The 22,191-nt window shown below is 40.2% G+C and overlaps 1 protein-coding gene across 2 annotated transcripts; it reads left to right on the top strand.

Moving 5' to 3' along the window:
- The first annotated feature begins 272 nt into the window (after window positions 1-272).
- Window positions 273-21,867, top strand: RRAGD (Ras related GTP binding D). Of its 2 annotated transcripts, XM_041480343.1 has the most exons (8): window positions 449-587; window positions 5,095-5,233; window positions 7,053-7,348; window positions 7,767-7,966; window positions 8,889-9,003; window positions 14,780-14,922; window positions 16,698-16,846; window positions 18,776-21,867. In XM_041480343.1, the coding sequence occupies exons 3-8, from the start codon at window positions 7,106-7,108 to the stop codon at window positions 18,925-18,927; spliced, it is 1,002 nt and encodes a 333-aa protein (XP_041336277.1). In that variant the 5' UTR covers window positions 449-587; window positions 5,095-5,233; window positions 7,053-7,105; the 3' UTR covers window positions 18,928-21,867. The 2 variants fall into 2 exon arrangements, with proteins under 2 accessions (XP_041336278.1, XP_041336277.1); XM_041480344.1 differs by lacking the exon at window positions 5,095-5,233 and having other exon boundaries at window positions 273-587.
- The last annotated feature ends 324 nt before the right edge of the window (window positions 21,868-22,191 follow it).

Below are 22,191 nucleotides of genomic sequence, written 5' to 3'. Positions count from 1 at the left end.
GGGCACACCTGGCCATCCCGCTCGCCCACCGCGGCGCCCCGCACGCCAGAGGCAGCGCCTCGCGTGTGCACCGCTCCCACGGGCGTCTCTCGGGACAGCAGGGCCGGGGCGAGCGCGGTGGCGCTCGGACCCGCCGGTGAGCCCACAGCGCCCGGCTATGCCCGCCGGCGCCGGGGTGCCAGCGGCACGGCCGGGCTTGGGAGCGGGCCCGGGCGAGCGCGGAGGCCCTGGCGGCCCGTGACCGGGCGCGTCAGGTGACGCGGGTCACGCCGCCTCCCCGCCCGCCCCGCCGGCAGCTGCGCCGCGCTCCGCCAGCGCCGTGCGGGGGGAAGGAGGGGAGCGGCGGCGGGCGCGGCGCCAGCGCGGGACCTGCGCCCCCCGCGCCCCGAGCCTGCCGCAGGCAGAGGGGCCGCGGAGCCCCGTAAAGAGCGCGGCCGGCATGAGCCAGGTGCCGAGGAAGCTGCCGGAGGAGGAAGAGGGGGACGAGGAGGAGGAAGAGGAGGAGGAGATCGTGGGCTTGGCGGGCTACGCCGACGGGGCCGAGTCCTTCTCGGACGGCGACGCGGAGAGCGGCGGCGATGAGGCGTGTGAGTGCCGCTCGCGGCGGCCGCAGCGGCACCGGGGGCGGCGGGGAGCGGCGGGGCGGCGGCCGCGGGGCTGCGGGGGCGGGGGCTGGGGCTGCTCCCGGAGAGCCGAGGGACAGCACCGGGCTCGGAGAGGGCTGCGGAGTAGCGGCCGGCAGCGAGTGCGGGTGTGGAGTGAGGCGGGGCGGGGGCCGGGGTGAGGCCGGGACGGTGGCGGGGGACGCAGGGCCGCCGCCAGGAGGTGAGGTTTGGCGGCCCGCGGATGTGGGTCAGGGAGGAGGCGAGGCTCCCCGCGGGGTTTGGGGCACGAGGGGAGCCAGGGACAGGGGTGCGGGGAAAGACGAGGCGTCCAGAGGGAGGGGAGGCCCAGTTGGAGACGGGGTTGGGCGCTGGGAGGCCGGGAGGAGCGAGGATGCTGCGGAGGTGGCCATGGGAAGGGCCGGGAAGGGGACAGCGTGCTCGGTGGGTCAGAGGGTGCAGGGAGCTCTGAGGAAGGAGCAGGGCAAGGCTGACAGGTATCAGGAAGCGTTGGGAAAGAGGGAGGAGGCAAAGGGAGTGCAGGCAAAGTGTGTGTGTGTGTGTGTAATTTCTCATCAGTATTCTCCAAGTCTGGGGTGAGAGTTATTAGTTATTAGAGGCCACAGCTTGATGATGTGACCCGAGTGTGCCAGGGGTGGGGGGTTGGGTGTCACGCTATAAAAGGCAGCGGCCACACGCTACTCTGTGTCTGGGGCTGCTCCGCAGCTGCGAGTGTCAGTCCCACAGTGGCAGGCTCTGCTAAATGTCCGTCTGTCTGTGCTTGTGAGGAGCCGACTTACTCACTGCATGTCCGTGTCAGTATGGATGGTGATGCTGAGAAGGACGGGCTTACCAGGAAAAGCAGTCTCATTCAGTAGAAAAAGGAAATGCCAGCTCAGAGCCTGTTGCGTTCATTCAGAGCCTGAATTCATTCTTCTGAGACATATTTCACAAAGGATCTTGGAGAACTGTCAGTATCACAGGATAAAAAAAGAAGTGCTTTTTTATAAGAGCATAATAAAAGACCACATGTTTTAAGTCTAATTCGATATTAGCGTGCGGAACCCTTCTCCTTAAAGGCCCAGTCCTCCAGGCTGCCATGAGAGGTGCTGCATTGACTATGTAATGTAATTTTGGGGAGTGGAGGAAGGTCAGTGCTTTGAGTATAAGTCTTCATGGTTAAAAGCTATAGGAATGTTAGCCTGTAAGAGCTACAACTGAGATTAATAAAGTTTTACTTGAACCTGCTAAAGAATTGCCTTCATTTTTATGCAAAGAGAATAAATTTTAATGTGATTCTTTAGTGCTACACTAACTTAGTATTTTCTGTAGAGAAGTAACCCATATACTGTCTTCAGACAAATTCATTTGGATATTTTTGAGTAGGAACTTGTTAGACTGCTAAAAATTGCAGTTGCTTCTTTACAGTATATTGCACTTCACAGAAAGGAGCCTTTACATCCTGAATAGCAAAAGAAGACAGTCCATGCAGGGACTATTTTACACAGGATTAAAACAAAAATATATTTTAACTGTCCAGATTCCCTGGTTTTCTGTTTCATTTTGAATTATCTAGAGGAAGAGGCAGACAACATCTGAAATGGAGGGGGCTGGGATCTGGGTCTGTGTTGTGTATTACTCTGGGCTGCAGGACAGGGGGCTTTCCCCTTTTTTTTTGTCCTATCTTCCTGGCTCTGTACAGCAAGTAATCCAAAATTCAGTGTCACTGCCTCCACTTTTCTACAAAGAAAGAATGAAAAGGGCAGTATAAGAAGAACAGCTTCAATGCATGGCTGTTGAGGAGAGAAGCCAGGCTTAAAAGTAAAAGCATGATTTCTTGTAAGTATGCAGAAGATTTCAAAACTTCACATTGTTCATTCACCCTATACTGCGTTTGTATCTCCAGCTTTGGTGCTGAAACCATGGCTCTTGTTCTTTGTTTACACTTAGGGTCATATTCAGAGACCGTAAAACACTTAAATTTACATAAAGCCTAGTCATATTTTTTATAAATGCAATTCAAAAGTGTTTAGAAGCAGGAAAGCCCTCTGCAGAGTGTCCAAGGAAGTGGCTTTAAGACATACCCCTGCACAGTGCCGCACTTGTGGAAGCGTGGAACCTGGTCTTCTGGAAAAGACACTTCTGAGTCTTTTCTGTAGCCACAAGAATTTTTTTGCAGGCGTTTCTGCAATGTCTATGAACCTACAGTAGCTGAACACCCTTCTTCATTGCATACAAGCTTTTTCTGTTAACTCTTTAGTCTCAGGCCATCTGTTAGCACTGAAGGTGTTTAGTGTTTTGTAAGGGCATTGTCTTGACAGCAATCCAAAGTGTTGCAAATACCACAGTCACCGCAGTACTGGAAATGCTACAGGAATAATGGGTTTGAAGGTAAGAGTAGAAAGTTTGGGACTGCTACCTCTCCTTTACACAGAAATGGTTAAAACTTCATATAACTGAATTAGTGGGGAAAAAAAAATCATCATTAGCTGGTTCAAAACTAGACTCAGAGGCTTGTTACCTTGCAGATGGTAACATGAGCAAAAGAATTCCTTTTGGCTTTATGTTACTTGAACAGATGAGCTGTGATGTTTTATTTGGATGTTTGAAAGCTGGTGGGATGTACAAGAACGTGGCATCCCCATCCCATACGCCCGCAAAGCATGGGTAGTCACCTTCTTTGGCAATTAATTGCAACTGATGTGGAATTCAGGATGGGCTTCAAAAACTGTTTTAGTTATCTCTATATACCTAATAGCATAAAGGAGATACTAAAGTATTCGTTGTGTACTGGTGAGACAGGTCGGGACTGCTACGTGCGGTTCTCAACTCCTCGGAGCTGTGCTCTTCTGCATGTTGCAATGCATGCAAAACGCACTTCAGAGGCAAGGACACAGCTGTGGTTAACAGAAGTTTTGTAAGGAATTGAGTGCTTTTCTGGAGGAAAGTGCTTTTAGGTTTGTTGAGTTAAATTTGTGAATGCTTCAAAGGAATGGCCTCTAACCAGCATAGCTTCTGTTCTTTATGGCTGCTTAGAAAAGTTGAAACATGAAGGGAGCCGTTGATGTACATTAGAGACTGGCATTTTACAACATTTACTCTTTGCAAAAGTGAATGAAGCAGGAAATGTGTGGCATCTCACAATAGGGAAAATTATCTTTCCCGTTATAGAACAGAGAAGAGTTTAGTGTTTCTCTTGGGCATATTATGATCTCACTCAGTAACCTAGTCTGGGAAGTTGCAGTGATACATCTACTGGCATTTCTGTGGCAAATTAAAAAAGGAGTTGTCATGTACTCCTGCAGAGGAATGTGGGCAGGCAATGCATCGTCCAATTCCTTTACATATAAGGTAATCTCTTAACTCTCTCTGAGAGGGAAGTGCTGTAGAAGCCTTGCTATCTCGTCAGGTTTAGATGATACTCTTACATTTCCCTGTCTTTGAACTGGCAGGATTTCAAAAGCTAAGTAACAGTCTTACTAGCAGAAGAGCTTGTCTTCATTCTTCTCATTGCTAATTCTGTTTGCAGTTGCAAATGTATTTTTTTTAGTATGGCTCTAATAGAAAGCAATTTCCTGCTATTAAGCATTACAATCAGTAAAAATCTAACAGCCTGGAATAATTTAATACCACAATGTAAAAACTCCCAAATTATTTAAAATATTTCTTCAGATATATGTGGTTTTTTAGGTTGTTTCTCAAATAAAAGGGAGTTAGGTACGTAGCTTGTGCTTTGGTTGTCTCATCAGTGGTCAGAATCTTGGAAACTGCTGTCCACCTTCAAAAAATCTGAACAAAAGATGTCTCAATGGTTATTAAGTTCCCACAAGTTTGAGGAAAACTGGCATTCAGAAGAGAGGAGAAAGCTAAATGAAGTGACCTCAGAGGGACAAGTGAGCAGTTTTGTGTGTTCACTGTGGCAGCAGCTGGCAGACGGGTGTACACAGTGTAGCCAGCTGAAATGTGCTGAGCTCCAGATCAGCCACAGCATGTCACATCTATTATTTGGAGGAGATGTCATAAGACATACAGGAGGAAGTTGGTGTTATTGTGGTGGGAAGAGGAAGGGGACACAAAGTACAAATCCATGGCAGATGAGACTTTGTAAGTTCAGTTGCATACAGAGCAAATGGGAGGCTTTTTTTGAAACATGCAATACAGCCTCAACTTGAAGACTGTTCTTTACATGCTTTTGTAAAGTCTTTATAAAGCTTTGAATAAATTATTTTCTCTTCTGATGGCAAAAAACAGAGTGAGATGAAGGATACACCATTAAATGTTGCATATTTGGTTTCGTTTATTGATAAGACTGTATCCCCAAAACATTAAATATCTTTACATCATCTTAGAGCAGATGTTTATTATTCTTTTGGAGGTGTGAAGTATTGCAGTCATGTTTCTCCCAGGAGGTAGTACCTCTGTTCAAGTTGATGGGAAGAGTGGAGGAGCACGTTGATGTCAGTTTCTTACTTCATAAATTTGTTGTGTGTAGATCAGCAGAAGTGGCCATTGCTGTGTTTATTGGATGAGACTCTTACAGAGTTACCTACCCCTGTTCTGCCTGAAAGCGTTTCCCGTGTTCACCTGTTCCAGCCTGGCAGTGTTCATGTGTGATAATTAACAAGAACACAGTAAGTGGTAATACCTGCCATGGTCTTTCAATTGTATTTGAAATGGACAGGATCCCTCCGATAATGAGTTGAAAACTTCTGTCAGTCACTGGTGACACGGACCTGCACTCAGTGGCACAACCTCTCACAAGCCAGTAGATGGTGCCAGGAGATATTTTATGCTAAACCCTTCAGTTTGAGAAGCCCTACTTCTCTGTCACACAAATTTGGGAGGCACAAACAGACGGGGACAAAGTTCTGTACCCTCCTGGCAGACATACTGTGCTCCTTTGTTTCTGAAAGCTGTAAATGAGGCTTCAGGCACACAAGAAAATGCAAGATGTGGTCACCACCCCTGGGTGCAAAACATGCTCCTAGGCAAAGGAATCCTTTAAGCTTTCCATCTTTTTTTTTTGGCTGATAAGACTATGTAATAAATTGGCAGGTTCAAATTGTTACTGAGGTTTCTTGTTTTGGATTTTCATATTTTGGGAGTAAAGCTGACCACATATGCAGGGCATATTCAAGAATGATGCATGTAAATAAATGTGTGCCTGGTAAGTTTTGCAATTCAAAACTTATCCCAGCAGAAAAAAAAGAAAAAGAAATGCAATGATGTTGTGCTGTGAAGTATGATCTGAATAGTCTGTGGTGCACTGGATAGGAGAAGGTCTACCAAACATCACTGCATAGTATGTTTAGCCTGTTGTGTGATCAGTATTTTAAACCTGACCTCTGTGTACTCTGAGTTGTACTCTGTGGATTTAGCACTGACAACTCATTTTTTGGTGCTGCTTGTGTTTGACACTGCAGAGTCACGGAGGTGTTTCAAAGCTTTTTACATATAAGGGCAGTGCCATTTCACCTCAGCACCAAAGGACATTTCAAAGTTATAGGCCAACTAGATGCAGCAATTTAGACTTTTTGGGTGTTTTAATTAGAGATAACCTGAAGCTAAAGTTGCTGTGCCTACCAGAATGGGTAGCTATACTTTCATGTCCTTACAGATGTAACAGCATAGTTTACTGTTGGAGCTACTTGATGCTGATATAATTGCATCAGCACCAGAAAAAGTAGTGCCAGCTTCAAACTGGGGTAGGTAACACAATGAAACCCCTGTGTTCCCAGACCTTTGTTTTGCAAATAGGCAGATGATATGCTGTAATCTTATTTATTGAATAACAAACCTTTACAGCTTGTAATACAAATTGCTTAGCAGCAGGTGAAATCCTAAGCATCTTAGAAAAGGACTCCTCATGAGCTCAGTACTGTAAGCAACGTAGAAGCACTGTGTGCCTGCTGAGTTGAACTCTTCCTGTAGCTCCTTGCATGTGTGATTTCATTTATTAGTTTATTTATTGGTTGATTTTAGAGAAAGGAAGCCCTCAGGTAGAAAGATCATGCAGAGGTACTTAACAGAGTCTTACTCTGTTCTTCCAGCACTGTGATGTAGCTATCTGCTGGAAACAGTATTTGTTATCAGATGATACTCTTTTAAAGGAGAATATATGTGGCATAGTGTCAATTAGAGTAAAATTAGGTTTTTAAAGATGTCTGTGTGTGATAACAGATTTTTCACATACAAACAGAGTCAAACCTTCTGCAGTTTCTGTCTTGGAGGTGAGAAGTAGATTTTCTGATAGTATACCCTATGGGGCAAATAATTCAAGTCAAAATGCCTGTGGCACTGCTCTCTAAGCTTAAACATTGGTAACATAAATTGGTTTGCATAAATTAATATAAAAATTCCATAAAAATAAATACCAAATGCATGTTATCTGGCAGTTACTAATTATATTGCCATAGTATATTCCTTTTCTTCTTGTGTGATTTTATTCAGTTTTGGATTTCAATGATCCCTTCAGTACGGAAGTTAAGCCAAGAATCCTGCTCATGGGATTGAGAAGAAGTGGAAAGAGTTCCATTCAGAAAGTTGTCTTTCACAAAATGTCGCCGAATGAGACTCTCTTCTTGGAGAGCACAAACAAGATCTGCAGAGAGGATGTTTCCAACAGCTCCTTTGTCAACTTTCAGATATGGGATTTTCCTGGGCAAATTGACTTCTTTGACCCTACGTTTGATTATGAGATGATTTTCAGAGGCACTGGAGCACTGATATTTGTTATTGATTCTCAGGTAAAAAAAGGGGCTTTAAGCTATTTTTTTTCCTTCCTTCAGCGATAGACAAATGGGTTGGAAAGCACAGGGCTTTTCAAAGCAAATAAATAATCTACATCACAAACACACATTAAAATAAGTCATTAAAACTTGAAGAGCAGCTTGGCTATCTTTAATCTCTCTCTGCAGTGTGTTTGGAAGTTAACTAATTTGTTTTAACATCTCAAGGTTCTTGCTTAGATTCCTAAGTGCTGACAGCATGAGATTGGTGCACATGCTGGATGTAGTTCAGGCTTCTACTTATAAAACATTAAAAAAATCAAGCTGCTGTTGAGCTGTAGTACTATTTAAAACCAAGTATCATAAAATATAATATATATATATAATTTTTTTTAAATACTTTCCTAAGTTGTAGCTCTTCTTTTTCCTTTATTAGGATGATTATATGGAAGCATTAGCTCGGCTGCATCTTACTGTGACCAGAGCCTATAAAGTGAATCCAGATATCAACTTTGAAATCTTTATCCATAAAGTGGATGGTTTATCTGATGACCATAAGATTGAAACACAGAGGGATATTCACCAGAGGGCAAATGATGACCTTGCAGACGCTGGATTGGAGAAGATTCACCTCAGGTGAGAAAAGTTGCTGTGCAGATAATGCTAAAGAGGAGAGTTACCATGTTCTGTCCTCTTGAAGTAGCAGGCAACATGCTTTTGATATATGAAGGAAAGGAATAATCAGAGATATCCTATTTCTGATTGCTGTCTTGAAGGGAAAGATGGGGAGCTGCTTAATAACAGATGACAAACATGCCAGATCAGGTTTTGCTGCAGTTGCTGTCTTGAAATAAGTTGGCTTGGACAGTGACAACAACCAGTAGAGTTCCAGGCCACAGAGTGTATATGCCACCACATCACTTTTGCCTTCTTTGAAAGCTCTGCCACATGGTCCCCTCTCAGTAACTCATGCCCACTGCTGCAGCCTGCATGGAGTTGCTTGGGAGGACCTGTGCTGTATCTTTGCCTTGTGTCTTCTGGTAAAAGTCCACAAGTAGTGGACTTCGCAGACTGGCAACCAGAGGACATCAAGTTGTCACGGCTTTCTTAGCACTTTAAAACCAAGTACAAATATATTAAAAAGAGAGGCCTGCTTCATGAACATGTCAGCTCTTTAGAGCTCTCAACTACTCAACTGCATCACTGCACTGATAAATGGGTCCAAAAAGTAGATCACAGTAGGTATACCCAGTAATACTCCTCTCCTGAAATTTGATAAATATTTTTGTAAGAATACCAGTGTGGGAGTTACATTAAAAAGTTGTACATTGAGTTCTAGGTTTCACTGTCTAGGCTGTTTTTGTTTTTTTTTTTTTTTTTTTTAATACAGAGATTAAGTCCTGTGTTTCAATTATATAATGACTTTTGATCACAGGAGGTAATTGCATTAGTGTAGGCACTTACTGTCTGACAATATTTTGTTTCACTCATATTATGAAAGGTACATCATGTTCACAGTATGTGGCTAAAAGGAAAATGTGGTGACATTTTTTTCCAGCTTTTATCTGACAAGCATATATGATCATTCTATATTTGAAGCATTTAGCAAAGTGGTACAGAAACTGATTCCACAGCTCCCAACACTGGAAAACCTGCTTAACATCTTTATTTCAGTAAGTACTTACTATGTCCTTTGTCTGTAGATCTGGCTGTGTCCAACATGCATGTTCAGATACTCTGTTCACTGCCTTCTTAGAGATCATGAGCAATGTGAAATCTCAGAGAAATTATCAGAACTTAGTTGAAATGCACCTCCATGCAGCTTGGCATCACCTCCATGCCTATTAAACAGCACCAATGAGCTGCTGAGATACTCAGTATTTCCTAGTCGCATAAAGTGAGTTAGCTGCCATCACTTTTCTGCTCATAACATCAGTCTGAATGTTGCAAAAGTCTGTGCTGCATGTATGTGTTGAAGTTGCACTTAAACCTTGTATGAATAAATATTTAAAGGAACATAATCTAGTCTGACCTCATATGGGGAGCTGTCTGTAGTGCTTCCCAGAATTAATTTTACTTTGTATCAGAAAGTTTACCGAGCTTAAGAAAATCTTCTTATGTCATGAAATTTTTAGACATAGAGTCCACCACAACTTTCACTGCTTCCACAGTTACTCTGAAGGCCAGTTAGGGAGTTTTGTATATCTAGTGGTTTATTACCACTGTGGAAGAGGATGCTTGCTCCACTCTTCCTGTATGTCTGATCCCTTCCTTTCCTTTGTACTGGCTCTGACATTCACTTGTTCCCTCATGGGGTTACTATACCATGCACTTATGCACTGTTTAATTTAGTTAAAAGCAGGTGACAGAGGAGTCCAAGATGCTCTTGTTCTGACACAAGGTAAGAGATGGAAACATGGGGCAGTGAGTGAAGGGAAGCACAGTGAGTAGTTTGTGAAAAGGGGAAACTCCCTATTTTAGTGGTCGTTATATCAGGTCATAGTGCCTCCGAAAACGGCACCCTTTCTCACAATATTCCAATTCTGTGCTTAACATCTAGCACTAGTTTCTGAAGCTTCAATTTCCAAGCAAGATACTTTGTTGTGTCTTCTTGTGATTTTGACATAAGAAATTATTTGGTATCATTCAACAACTTGTAAGATAAAATTAGACTTCATGTTTCTCAGTGTCAAAATGGAGAGAGATAAAAGTTGGATGTGACAGGGAAAGCTAGGAATAGGGGAAGGTCATTCCAAAACATTTTCTCTTACAATGAAACAGGACATTTATACTGTTTCATAAGGAATAGTTTGCTACAAAGATCTGTTTCTTCCAAAACAGCTGGACTGTATACCAGTTATTATCATGTAGTCTCAAAACTCCACGAGAGAAAGGTAATGAAGAAATGATGACAACAATTCTAGAGCAGTTAGATAGTGGTTTTGGCACACAGTCTTACAGAGAAAGCTGGCTAAATAATAGTCTTCCCTGTGCCAGAGTCACTGCAGTCACTCTTTGTGAGTCAGATCTGTATGGAGTCTCCTCACTGTTTGGAGTTGGTGAAGGGTTTGTACAGAATCTCCACATGAACTGAGCACAGGCAGCTTCCTGAATGACTGATGACAATTGCTTGTGTGTCTGGAACATCCAGCTCCCATCACACCTATAATATCAGGTATAGTTTGTAAGGAAGAAAAAGTATTTCAAATAAATGGGATGTCCAGAAAAGTGAGGGAGGTATGCTATTTCCCCTGTTCAGTATGGGAAAAGTCTCAGACGGTTTCTTTGCTCCAACTTCTAAATGACCTAAGGCCATGTGTAGCTGCATCACCATGTCCTCAGCATGCTTGCTGTTTTTACAAGTATCTTCTGTCTGTAGACAGAGAAACTCAGAATGATTATTTGCAACCACAGGAAGATTAAACATCGTTCTCCCTCATACAATTAGTTAGGGGGTGCCTCTTTACCTTGGCAGCTTAGTAACAACAAATTTTGGCATGGATTTTGGTCACGCCTTACCTCAGGAAGCCAATGTGCTGCATATCAGGGCGTGGGTGTATTCGTGTTCTACTTTTGAGTTTGCAGCAGCATTCACGAGGAAGTGCTTTCATTTATGCCACAGAGACTTCCAACACAAAAAGCTGACGATTACAGAAATAGATCTGCGATCACTCTTAAGTTCACAGCAGGTTTTTCCCAAGTTTATAACGCCACAGTGTGTGAGCATGTTTGAGCATCCATCAGTGTGATAATACTGCTTCAGCATTCTTTAATGTAACAGCTTGTAAGTCATTAAATAACTGGCACTAAAAATCCGCATTAATCTTATCTGACTAACACACCAGCTTCATGTAGAAGGATGCCTGTTTCTTAATTACCGTGGCCTTAACCAATCAAGTTGTGTGACATGGGAAAGTGTATTTTCATTTGAGGGTTGTTTGGTTTCTTTTGAGGGATATTAAAAAGTATGTATTAAGACAAACAATTATTATAGTAAAAACAAAACTATATACAGTTTTGATCATTTAATGATTTAAATTTTGTAATCTGTAAATTCAAATGTAGTGATAAAAATTAATTCATGACATCTGCTGTGTGATTAAGGCTTGTTTAAATAATTCCCCAAAATTCATTACTAACTGGATGTGACTGGCAATATCCTCTTAAATTCTTTTGAGAGTCGCTTTTTAGGGCCAAATTCTGGCTTACTTTCATACATTAAAGACAGAAAAAGATAGGACTGCTTACCTATCCTGGGAATTGGAGGAATACTACCACTTTTACTGAACCCATTCTATTCAAGGAATAGAAACTGTCTTCTGTATCATCACACCCCCCCATATAGTTGAGAGACATGGTTTGAATTTCAAGTACCTCATGGTTTTTACCTATCCAAAATAAAATCTCATATATTCATTGCAGATTTTTCACAATGACTCTCTTGGTTCAGACTAATGGAATATTCTTACATGAATTCAGAGTGCCTTTAGCACATGTTGCGTCTTCTCTGCAGACTGTAGGGTTGTGTCAGAGAGAGCTGGTGTTTATTCATACCCTGCTCTCATTTAATCAATGGCAGCCTTTCATTTAGTAAGGAACCCACCAGCTCCAGTAACAGAAACAGTTGATTTCTTATTGTAGTTTTCCCTAAGCATTAATGATGTAATGTCTCTTTGAATAGTACTTTAAATCCACCTTTTCCTGTTTTTTTATGGCTTTTTATTGTTTCTCCCATTTCTGTTTGGGTTCTTTTGTGGGCTAGGGGTAGCAGGTGGAGGGTGGAGTGTTGAGTAGTTTCCACACAAAAATTCTGGGAAATCCTTTGACTTTTCGGTTACAGTTGTACTAAAAACCCCGGCAAATGAAATATTTGAAGGCATGCGGGTAAATTTAGTGGTTACTACTCCTGGCAGTCCATCCTACTGTTTCACAGAGGTTTCTGTCACCATACAAAGTTCTAAAGAAGCAAATACGTGCAGTTTCTCAGCAGGTCCTACCACAATGGATCAGTTGCAATTGAAAACAAGCATAGTTTAAGTTAAGAGACCAATTTCTGCCCTTAACCAGCAGGTGTAACTGCTGGCATGGCAAAATGTCTCAAGACGTTCATGGCAAACATTCAGAAAACTTTCTGAACTGTCACTGCAAGTACAGGCAGGCTGTAGCACCTGGAGCTCTGAGATGAAAAAATCACTTCTCATTGTTAAATATTATTATATTGTCACTGGCATCTTAATAAGTTAAAGTGCATCTTACCTGTACAGCTGAAATTGTTGCTATGTCTCTCTTTTTGTAATACAAAACTTTGTAATTGACTTCTCATGAATGGCACTGCAGGGCTCAAGTTTCAGCTTCTTCTTTCTGAAATGACTTGTATTTTCAAATACAATTTTGGCAATGAGTTACAGCTATGTACTTACATAATATTTCAAAAGAGTCTTGTAATTAATCTTATTTGACAGCATCTGTTGAACTGTGTGAGGTGCTGTCAGAATTACTATTTTAAAAATAAAATTACAGAACTCCCGTATGTGGCCAGAACAACCAGCTTGAGTATGCTTACATTTTTGTTCTTTGTGCTCAAAGAACATAGACTCATAGAACCCTGTACGATGAAAGGGACCTTTAGGGATCAGCTGCTGCTCAGAGTCAGGCCAGTTACAGCAAGTTGGTTATGGCTGGGTCCAGTTCAGCTTTGTGCATTTGGAAGGATAGAAATGCTACAGACGCTCAGGTCAGCAAGTTCCCAATCCTTCACCACTCTTCTGTTAATTTTTTTTTCTTGTATCAAGTCAGAATTCCAGCCTATGCCTTTTGGCTTTTGTCCTTCAAGATTGTAGTTCTGAGAAGAGCTTGGCTCTGGCTCTGGCTTCTCTGAACCCTTGCATTAGGTATTTGTAGATAGCAATGAGTCTTCTCTTCTTCAGGTTGAACAAAGCCATTTTTCTGAGACTCTCCTTGCACATTCTGTGCTTCAGCCCATTTACCTAAGGTATCCACAGTGTATACTTTGTTTTTAATATTTGTTTTATTACTGACTTACTGAAATAGGCCACTCAGAGAGTCTTTTCCATTATGAAACACAAGAAATTCACCTCTATACTCTGTTATTACTAATGGATGTTTGCAGCCTCAGCTCTGTGTGCAGTGATGGAAGAATGATACCTCTTTAAGAAGAAAATGCCCAAAATACTGCTGTCCACTGTTCAATAGCATATCTAGTGTTGGAAATTTTCTGCCTATTTCAGGAAATACGGAAAGCAGGAGAGTCACTTTAGTTGCTTAACTATGTGTTAAAGAGTTGACTTAGAAAGGAAGGAAGAAAAAATGGAAAAGTTCTGTAACTGTACAAAAGAAGCTGAAACTATTAAAACTTGTTAGGGATTTTCAGTGTGGTTTTTGGTGGTTACAGAACTACTGTGACAGCAGTCCCAAACCATGTTAAAATGGGAATCCCATATATGGAGGGAGTTCAGTTGGATGGAGAAAATTGCTTGTCTTCCCATATAGATTGATACTGAAGAGTATTTTATAGCTTGTGCTTTAGCAATACTGGGAAATTGCCCTTTTTTTCATGCTGGGACAGCTGAGCAGGTGTAATCCTTTGACATCAGCCAGCAAGGCTACTGTTTTCAGTTAAGAAGTACACTTTTTTTTCCAGGAAGCAGAGGCTTATGGCAGTTTACCTTATCTACACAAAGAGTAAGAGCATTCCTGGCTAGCTTCTCAGAGCTGTGAATACGATACATCTCCAGTGTGGAGAGCGTCTTAATCAGCTTGGCAGGATCACAGGAACATAGCTGGCATCATTTTAGCATGCCTTAGCACTTTAAACATGGCTTTAACTACCAGTGCTGCATGAAACCTGAAGGCACCATCACAATGCTGGTCTCTCTCCTGTGATCCTAGAAGATGTTCTATAGACATCTTCTGTAGAACAGCTACAGAGTGCAATGAAAGATTTTCTTAATTTCCTTGGAAATCAGTTCCTGAGCAATACTGTCTTCTTTGTCTGTCAGCGTATTCTTTCCCTTGTTTCTATCTTCTCATATGCCCACTTAGAATAACTTTAGATTACATCTTTCTTTTATGTCTGTTGATACAATTAAAACACCAAAATCTTGAACTAGGAAGATTTTTCTGCTCCCCCCTTGCCCCCCCTCATTTTCCACTGAAAAGAAATCTCTCCAGGTGGAGCAGTTTGGGAGTGTCACTTGGCATGATGTCTGCTCAGAGGCAGAAAATGTTGGAAGGTTTGTGAGCATTGTGGTTTGCTACAAATACAACAGTGCTGTATGTACAATTCTTTCAAAATGAGCTTGATTGCAATTTAATTTCTTTAGCCTAGACTTTTTGTATATCAGGCAAGTAAGGGAACAGAAAAGCTTAGGATTAATTTGAAAACATGGATTCCACTTTATTTTTCTTTTTTTTTCTTCTCTTGAATAGAATTCTGGGATTGAAAAAGCATTTTTATTTGATGTAGTCAGTAAGATCTATATTGCAACAGACAGCACTCCAGTGGATATGCAAACTTACGAGCTCTGCTGTGATATGATAGATGTTGTGATTGACATTTCTTGTATATATGGGTAAGTAAATTGTGAATGTTTTCCGTAAAGCTGTGTACTGAGAATCTGAATAGCCTCAAAATTCCAGTGATGTGGGTATAAACAATAATGAGAATGGGTAATTTGCCAGGACAGGGGAGGAGAAAATGGCTGTCTTCTGAGGGACTGATCCTTCCCAGCAACAAGCATTGTTCCCTGTTCAGTCTCTTTTGTGAGCATCTTCCCCTTTCTATGCTAATAATTTTATTTGGAGGAAGAAGTCAGAAGAAACCAACCTAAAATAAAAGGAAACATCATCTTTTTATTCCCTAGGGATGAAATCAACAGAAGGATGCCTCCTGTTTTACAAAGAAGTGGGGCCATATTTAGTTTAATTTAATAGCCAGTGTCCTCTAATAGCCTCAGAGAGTTGTTTCGTTCTCAGTTCAGTTCTCTGTCCTGTATTCCCTACATGACCTTTCAAACCCTTCTGGGTTTTTTTTTCAATTTCCCCTTCTTGCACATTAGCAAGTGGAAATCTCCTGGGCTGGCATGTACATCTCCTTGCAAGTTATGTGTTCAGCAGCTTGGCCCTTGGCCAAATGTAATGCTAGCCATTCCTGGGAAAGGCAGGGACCCATTAACAATTAGTGCACTAAGATGCTTGCACTTGGAGGCCAATGCACAACATGCTTAGAGAGTGGAAGGCTGGGCTAGTTTTGCATTTGTACCCACTGACAGACTTCTTGCACTCTTGCAGGAGGTACAAGGGAGGGTCCTGGTGCACATGTGCAATAAGCACTGGAACAATAAATTGTTGAATACTTAACCTAAAATCTCTGAAGTTTGTATATTCTACCATGTGTTTCAGATTTTGGAGTCATCACTTTAGTAACCGTGTAAGAACTTGTTTTACAGAGGTATAAAATAAAGGATGCTGATTTTTGAAAAGAAAAAGATTCTGCTGTGTAGTTGAAAAGAGTGTGCATTTAATAATTATCTGTACAACACCACTTGTGGGGCTCTTTATTTACAAGATACCGTTCTGCCACTGTGCTTGTGTAGCCATTTAGCATTTATCACCAGAGAGCTGCTTTCCATTTTTTAGCTACAGCCTAAGGACGGTACTACAATTAATTTTTTGTCCTCTGTTCCTGGAGCATCTGTGGAACTTGCCACTTTAATATATTATTGAGACAATTGTTCTGGGAGGTTGGTGATAACTATCCATTTAACAATATCTGTGCGTGCATTCCAGAATGAGGATAAAATTACAATGTTACAATGTACAAAAACATAATACAGAGATCATCATGACACAGCATCTGTGAATGAGAAATCTCTTTTCATAACATGATGTTGCAAAAGCCAACATCTCATGAGGAAAGTCTCATGATGTCTTATACTATCAGTCAGCTGCTACCACTCAAGCAAGGTTACTGGGTTTGGAGTTATCAGTACAGACCTACTGTTTCACATGTTTTTGATAAGTCATAATATAAAGCACTGATTAAAAGAAAAGCAGCCTTGTGGTAAATGCGTGGTGACTTACTGAGATAAAAATAAGTTTCCAGTTCAGGCACTTGGCAATCAAACAATCTGATTTCTAGCCCCAGATTTGAGGTTTGGTGTGTGATGTGATAAACAATTTAATCTCTTTGTCTTCTTAGTTTACTAGTGTGTAGTTTGAAGAAGAGTCTCCCTGAAAATGAAGATTTCATAAAGTTTGAGATTCTTTGGTGAACCAATGTAGCAGTACTTTTATTAGCTAATCTGGTGTCTTATATTTTCTTGTTTGTTTGAATACTGCTTTTTAGGCTTAAAGATGATGGCACTGGAACTCCTTATGACAAAGAATCAATGGCAATCATAAAACTCAATAATACAACTGTCCTTTATTTAAAAGAGGTGACAAAATTCCTCGCTCTTGTTTGTTTTGTCAGAGAAGAAAGCTTTGAGAGAAAAGGTATTTTCCCCTTTTCTAGTATTGCATTAATTTTCCCTTATATTAGTGAGTTAATGAATAACTGAGGTTGTCATTAGCTGATAACAGTTTCTAACTGTATCATAAATATTGAGGTAAGTACAGCTTGATAAAGCTTACATAACATTTTTGAAGGGATGAAAGTACTTGTGCAGGCATTAAGATGGGATGAAATCATAAATGTATTTGACAAATTTCTGATATGAAAGCATTTGAAAGTTTACATCCAATGCAGTAGAACTGCCACCTGCAACTGTAGACTGTGTTAGTTTATCTTGACTGACACTGATTTGTACCTGTTGATACCAGCATACACATTTGGAACAGCTTGCCTGCCATAACCAAGGGAAAAATTTTGAAAGTGACTGAAAGAATGTTCTTGCTTTTCCTATATCTGAAAGGAGGCTTTTGAAAAATTGGATATTTAGGACCTAGTCCTATTTAGTGCTTTAATATTTTGTAGTTAAAATGCATAAAATTTCTGTCATCTTTCTGACCGTGGTCAAAGTCAATACTGACCCCTTAGTTCATGACCTCTCTGCCCACTAGTATGATGTTCACTGAGTTGCTGGTCTTTGTAACATGCCTTGAGACCAAAACTCAGCAGTGGAAGAGCAAGCTGTCATCTGGGCTCGTGTGCCACATCCTGTGATAGCAATTTCACCAGTCGGTGTTGGTGTGTTTGTGAACACAGCACTTGTGCCATGTCTGTTTGACAGCCTAGTGAGCTTTTAATAGAATTTAAACTGGTCAAATATCTCTTCTATACCCCTACCACCTTTATTGCTATTAATGTTGGATGCAGTTGCTTTCTGTGAAAAGCATAAAAAGTGTTAATTCTGCATACTTACTAACAGCACTGTTTCAGAAAGACACACCATGTTAAATAAACATCCATTAGGGTTTGTCTGTAACTGTGTGAGGTTGTTGTTTCTGCATAGTTGGGACGCTTGGTAGCCTTCACTCTTCTGCAGTATGGTTCTGGTATTAGAATGGAGATGAGCTTTTTGTGCCTCATGAATTCCAAGTAATATTTTGTCTGAACTATAGTGAGACAAAAAACAATTTCTGGGAAAAAAAACAAAGTGTAACATGGTGGATTTAAACCACTTAAAAATATGCATCTCCTGTTAGGGAAACTGAAGTGGAAAATGCTGCAGTATGTGAGTTAAGAAAGCTTATGGTATTAATATTAAATGAGGTCATGAGCTCAGTACCAAAAGTCTAAAATTATATTGTAGTATTACAGAATTGTAGTACTCAGTAAATCTTCCAATTGACTACCAATATGGCTTTACAGCTTTTCTGTGGGATTACATTCAGCCCACTAACATGGTAATGTTATCTGCCTATTATGTAAGTATCTAATCTAACAGCATATCTATTGTGTTACTTTTTAATTACAGTGTAAGATGAAATAGAGCTGGCTGAGATTTGGTAATAGTTCTATCAAGTATCCATTTCAAAGTTTATGTATTCTCAAAAAATGAACATTTCTTGATTAATAGATGGCACTTATTTTTATTGCAGTTATTCTGTAAAGCAGATTTCCAAAGTGGCACCATATTTTATGAAAGATTTCAGTTTTTCTTCTGGTAAACTGAGCACTTCTTCACAGCCCTTTATTAAATTAAAGATCTGTTATCTGCCAATGAATTTCTATTTGATTTCTCTTAAAATGTACAAGTATATATAGTAGCAGATGTTGTATCAAGCTGTAATGCTTACTGAATTATTGTATTTCTCAAATGTGCTTTTGCTTAGCACAGAAAAAACTCCTGGACAGTTCACTGAATATGACCTCCAGACAGAGAGTATGGTATTTCACTAAACTAGAATATAAGCAATGTTTTCATTACCTTATTTATATGAATGTCTTTATTAATATGTAAAACATTTCTGTCTCTGTAGGATTAATAGACTACAATTTCCATTGTTTTCGAAAAGCCATACAAGAAGTATTTGAAGTAAGAATGAAAGTAGTAAGATCTCGAAAACATCAAAGCCACCTGCAAAAAAATAAAAGACCCACTCCCAATGGGACACCAAGAATGCCACTGTAACTGAGGTTTTCTGGCAATGTGGCAAGCAAAGTTTTCATGAAGTTGATGTGACTTCTGCATCTCATTGCACTGAGTGAAGAGGAAAACAAGTGGGACTGATGTATTATATGAATTTTCCCTGAACGTTCAGAAAGCACTGTTTAAATATTTTTATCCAATCAGTTTTTTCATATAGTGAGCACTTTGAGCAAAATGTTGTATATATAAACATTGAAGTGAGCACTTGTAAGAATTTTCTTAATATATGCTGTAAAACTTTTTCATGCCATATTAAGAAAAAACAGCTGTGACAGAAATACTGGGTACATAATTTGCACTTTTTCATGTTTTCCTTGTGGACTTGGACTTTGATAAACTTAGTTTTTATGGTGATTTTGATGCATGGTGTCAGGTAAAATGTATGCTGTAGTTTATTTACCTGCTACAATCAAATTGGTTAGTAAACAATTAAGAAAACTTGGTACAATGCCTTTTTAAATTTGTGACAGCTAATACCTAACATTCATACAGATCTAATTTCATATATTTTTCAATTTGTAAACTGAAGAATAATATTGAAGTATTACAGCAATAAGCACCTTACCAGGGATCGTAACTGGTAGGTAAATATTAGCTTTTATAAAACAGGCTTTTGGCCAAATTTCATCCAGAGTTCTCCTTAACACTGGTCATGCCCTCTCTTGGGTCTGGTTTTATTATTTACCTCAGCATATACCACTAAAATATCTTTCTATAAAGATGATTGTTTTGTAAAATGGCTCTATGTTGCACTGGTATTTTTATAAGGCTTCAGAGGAGTATGTTGTATCTGTACAGCTGGATTTACATTGCTAAGTTTGTGTCGAGAGCCTGCACGTGTACAATTGGTGCAATGAAGAATCTGTATGTATTTCCACCCTGGCATTCTGATGTACTGATAAGTCATAAAGGTGTGAGCACTGGGTTCTTATTCCCTCTATCAGGGGTACATCTGTGATTGAAATCAAGATGAGACCATTAAAACGAGGACTGGACAGTCTACCTGCTGTAATAATCAGCGTACATCACCTTTTTATTTTAATATTGAACATGGGCAGATTTACCACAATATCAGCCAGGACAGCAGAGGACTCTTATACCTAAAATGAAGTAACACTTACTTTTCATGTTCTGTATTCAGTGTTTTTGTTTAATTAGTGATACAAAATTATAATTTCTAGATGGAAGGGAAACTCTAATTTTTTCCAATTGCATGTGCTGTCTAACGGTTTTGTTGGCAGCTTTTGGGAGTGAGAAGAACTTGACCAGAATGGGAGGCAGCTTGCTGTACACCAAACAGGTAAGGGGAAATGTACCTTATTCACAGCTGATCTGCCCCTTGCCAGAATATCTCTGGGGATGGGCAGGAAGATAGAACCAATGGCTTTGTCAAGAGTTGTGTGATAAGTAATGCAGTTCTAGGGGCTCAGGAAGGTAAGAAATACTGATAATTGTGAAAATCACTGATCCTGGTGCTGGTGTGAAGAACAGTGACAGTAGCTGTAGTCAAATCAGAGTGTTTCAAAAACACAGAGTTCAGATTCCTTTAGGTACTGTCACCACCTATCATCTTAGTTGAGGGCAATTCTTCTGACTAGCCCCTCAGTTAAAGTAATGCAGAGCTGTTTTCAGAGTTCACCAAAGCAGTGATAGCTAAGAGACACCTTTTGTGGACAGCTTTCCAGTCCACAGGACTTTCATTGAAGGGCTGCCATAATTTCTGGCCATGTGTTTGTCTTTCATTTTGTTGAGATCCCCCATTGGGTCCAACCTCTGTCCTCCCTTCGCCCCACCAGGTGTAGGTGGGTATGTGGGACTAAGAACACCTACCAGGCTGGGCCAGATTTTTTTGTTGTTGTTTTTATGTGTAAATTATCTCATCATAGTGGCTATGGTATGAGTCATAACTAAATGTAGCTTCCATATGTTTGGCCTGAGTTCTATGTAGCCATGCATGCCCTTGTATTAGAGACCATCAACTTATTTGACAGTGAAGTTGCCTCTTGTAGTCCCATCTAGAATGTGGAATGACTGTCTAGCATAATTTAGTGAAGGTGATTTTAGCCAACATAAAACTTCCGATTCGATATTATCAAAATAAATGTAATTTTCATCAGATTACTTATGTTTCAAATATAACATTTAAAGAATGTTAAAATTCATGAGTTTTAGTGTTTAACTTTGGTATTTTCAGGTTAGGTGATAACTTATTTCACATTTACTTTTGAGTAATCATTATCTAATGTTCTAGCTGAAGTGATTGAACACTGAGTGAGACATGCAAGGTGCTTTTTACAAATATATTTTAAAACTTGCTTAAAATTATTTTAAATTTTTATTGAGATTCTAGTTTTTATTTTAAAGAAATTCAATACCCCATGTGCTACAAGAGCCACTTAAGGCAGTGCTGATATACCTTTTGTAAAATTAGAAATTGTGGAAGAAGTAATTACTTTTCCAAATAGTCCAGTATTTCTAAAGTACCTCTGATCCATGAGTCTCCCTTTCTTATTTATCATTGAAGTTGACTAGAAATGCTAGGGACCATTAATGAACAAGCTATGTGTTTTTAAAACACTGGTTTACAATAAACCCAAACCAGTTTAGTATCCCATAGACATTTTAAAGTCAGGAGCTAGATAACTATAAAATATTGGTTCCAAGAACTTGTTATAGTTGAGGGAATCCCTGTAAGTAATTCCACAGGCAGCAGCTCAGAGTGTGTGAAGAGTTCTCTGAAGAGTTCAAATGCACCTTTGAGCATGCATTGGTGCATGTATACGTGCTATGTATATGGCTATTTAACATGTTACAGTGCTGGAATATGTTTCTAAAATCTGGTGATTACCCACATGCTGTGCATTAGCGTGGAAGTGTAATTGACAGGAGCAAACTACTCTGATAAAGCATAATTCAAATGCATCATTTGACCTCTCATGTTTCATGATAGAACAGGTTTTGTTTTTCCCACTAAAACAAAAATTCTGTGGTTTCTTGAATGTGAAATTGCACTCCTGATGATTTGATACTAAGGGATCTCATTCTGTGAAAATACTGCAGCAATTTTAAAAAGAAATGTTGACCTATGAACTCCTTCCATCTTTATATGCATCATCAGAGTAAGTGGAGAAATTGAGGAAAATAACCCATAATTGTATACAGTAGCAACTGTTTGCTTTAATGACATATTTGTTGTGCTGTCATTTGCAATAGTCATTGTAGAATATTTTTTTCTTTAATTGAACA

The sequence above is a fragment of the Pyrgilauda ruficollis genome, unplaced genomic scaffold (assembly GCF_017590135.1).
Source record: "Pyrgilauda ruficollis isolate IOZ18807 unplaced genomic scaffold, ASM1759013v1 scaffold51, whole genome shotgun sequence".
Classification (NCBI taxonomy): domain Eukaryota; kingdom Metazoa; phylum Chordata; class Aves; order Passeriformes; family Passeridae; genus Pyrgilauda; species Pyrgilauda ruficollis.
This window is presented reverse-complemented; position numbering and strand designations above follow the sequence as displayed.

Coding starts and splice junctions, on each gene's coding strand:
- RRAGD (XM_041480344.1), top strand. CDS start 440: ATGAGCCAGGTGCCGAGGAAGCTGCCGGAGGAGGAAGAGGGGGACGAG. Junction 588..7,052: donor GAGCGGCGGCGATGAGGCGT/GTGAGTGCCGCT, acceptor GATTTTATTCAG/TTTTGGATTTCAATGATCCC. Junction 9,004..14,779: donor TGCTTAACATCTTTATTTCA/GTAAGTACTTAC, acceptor TCTCTTGAATAG/AATTCTGGGATTGAAAAAGC.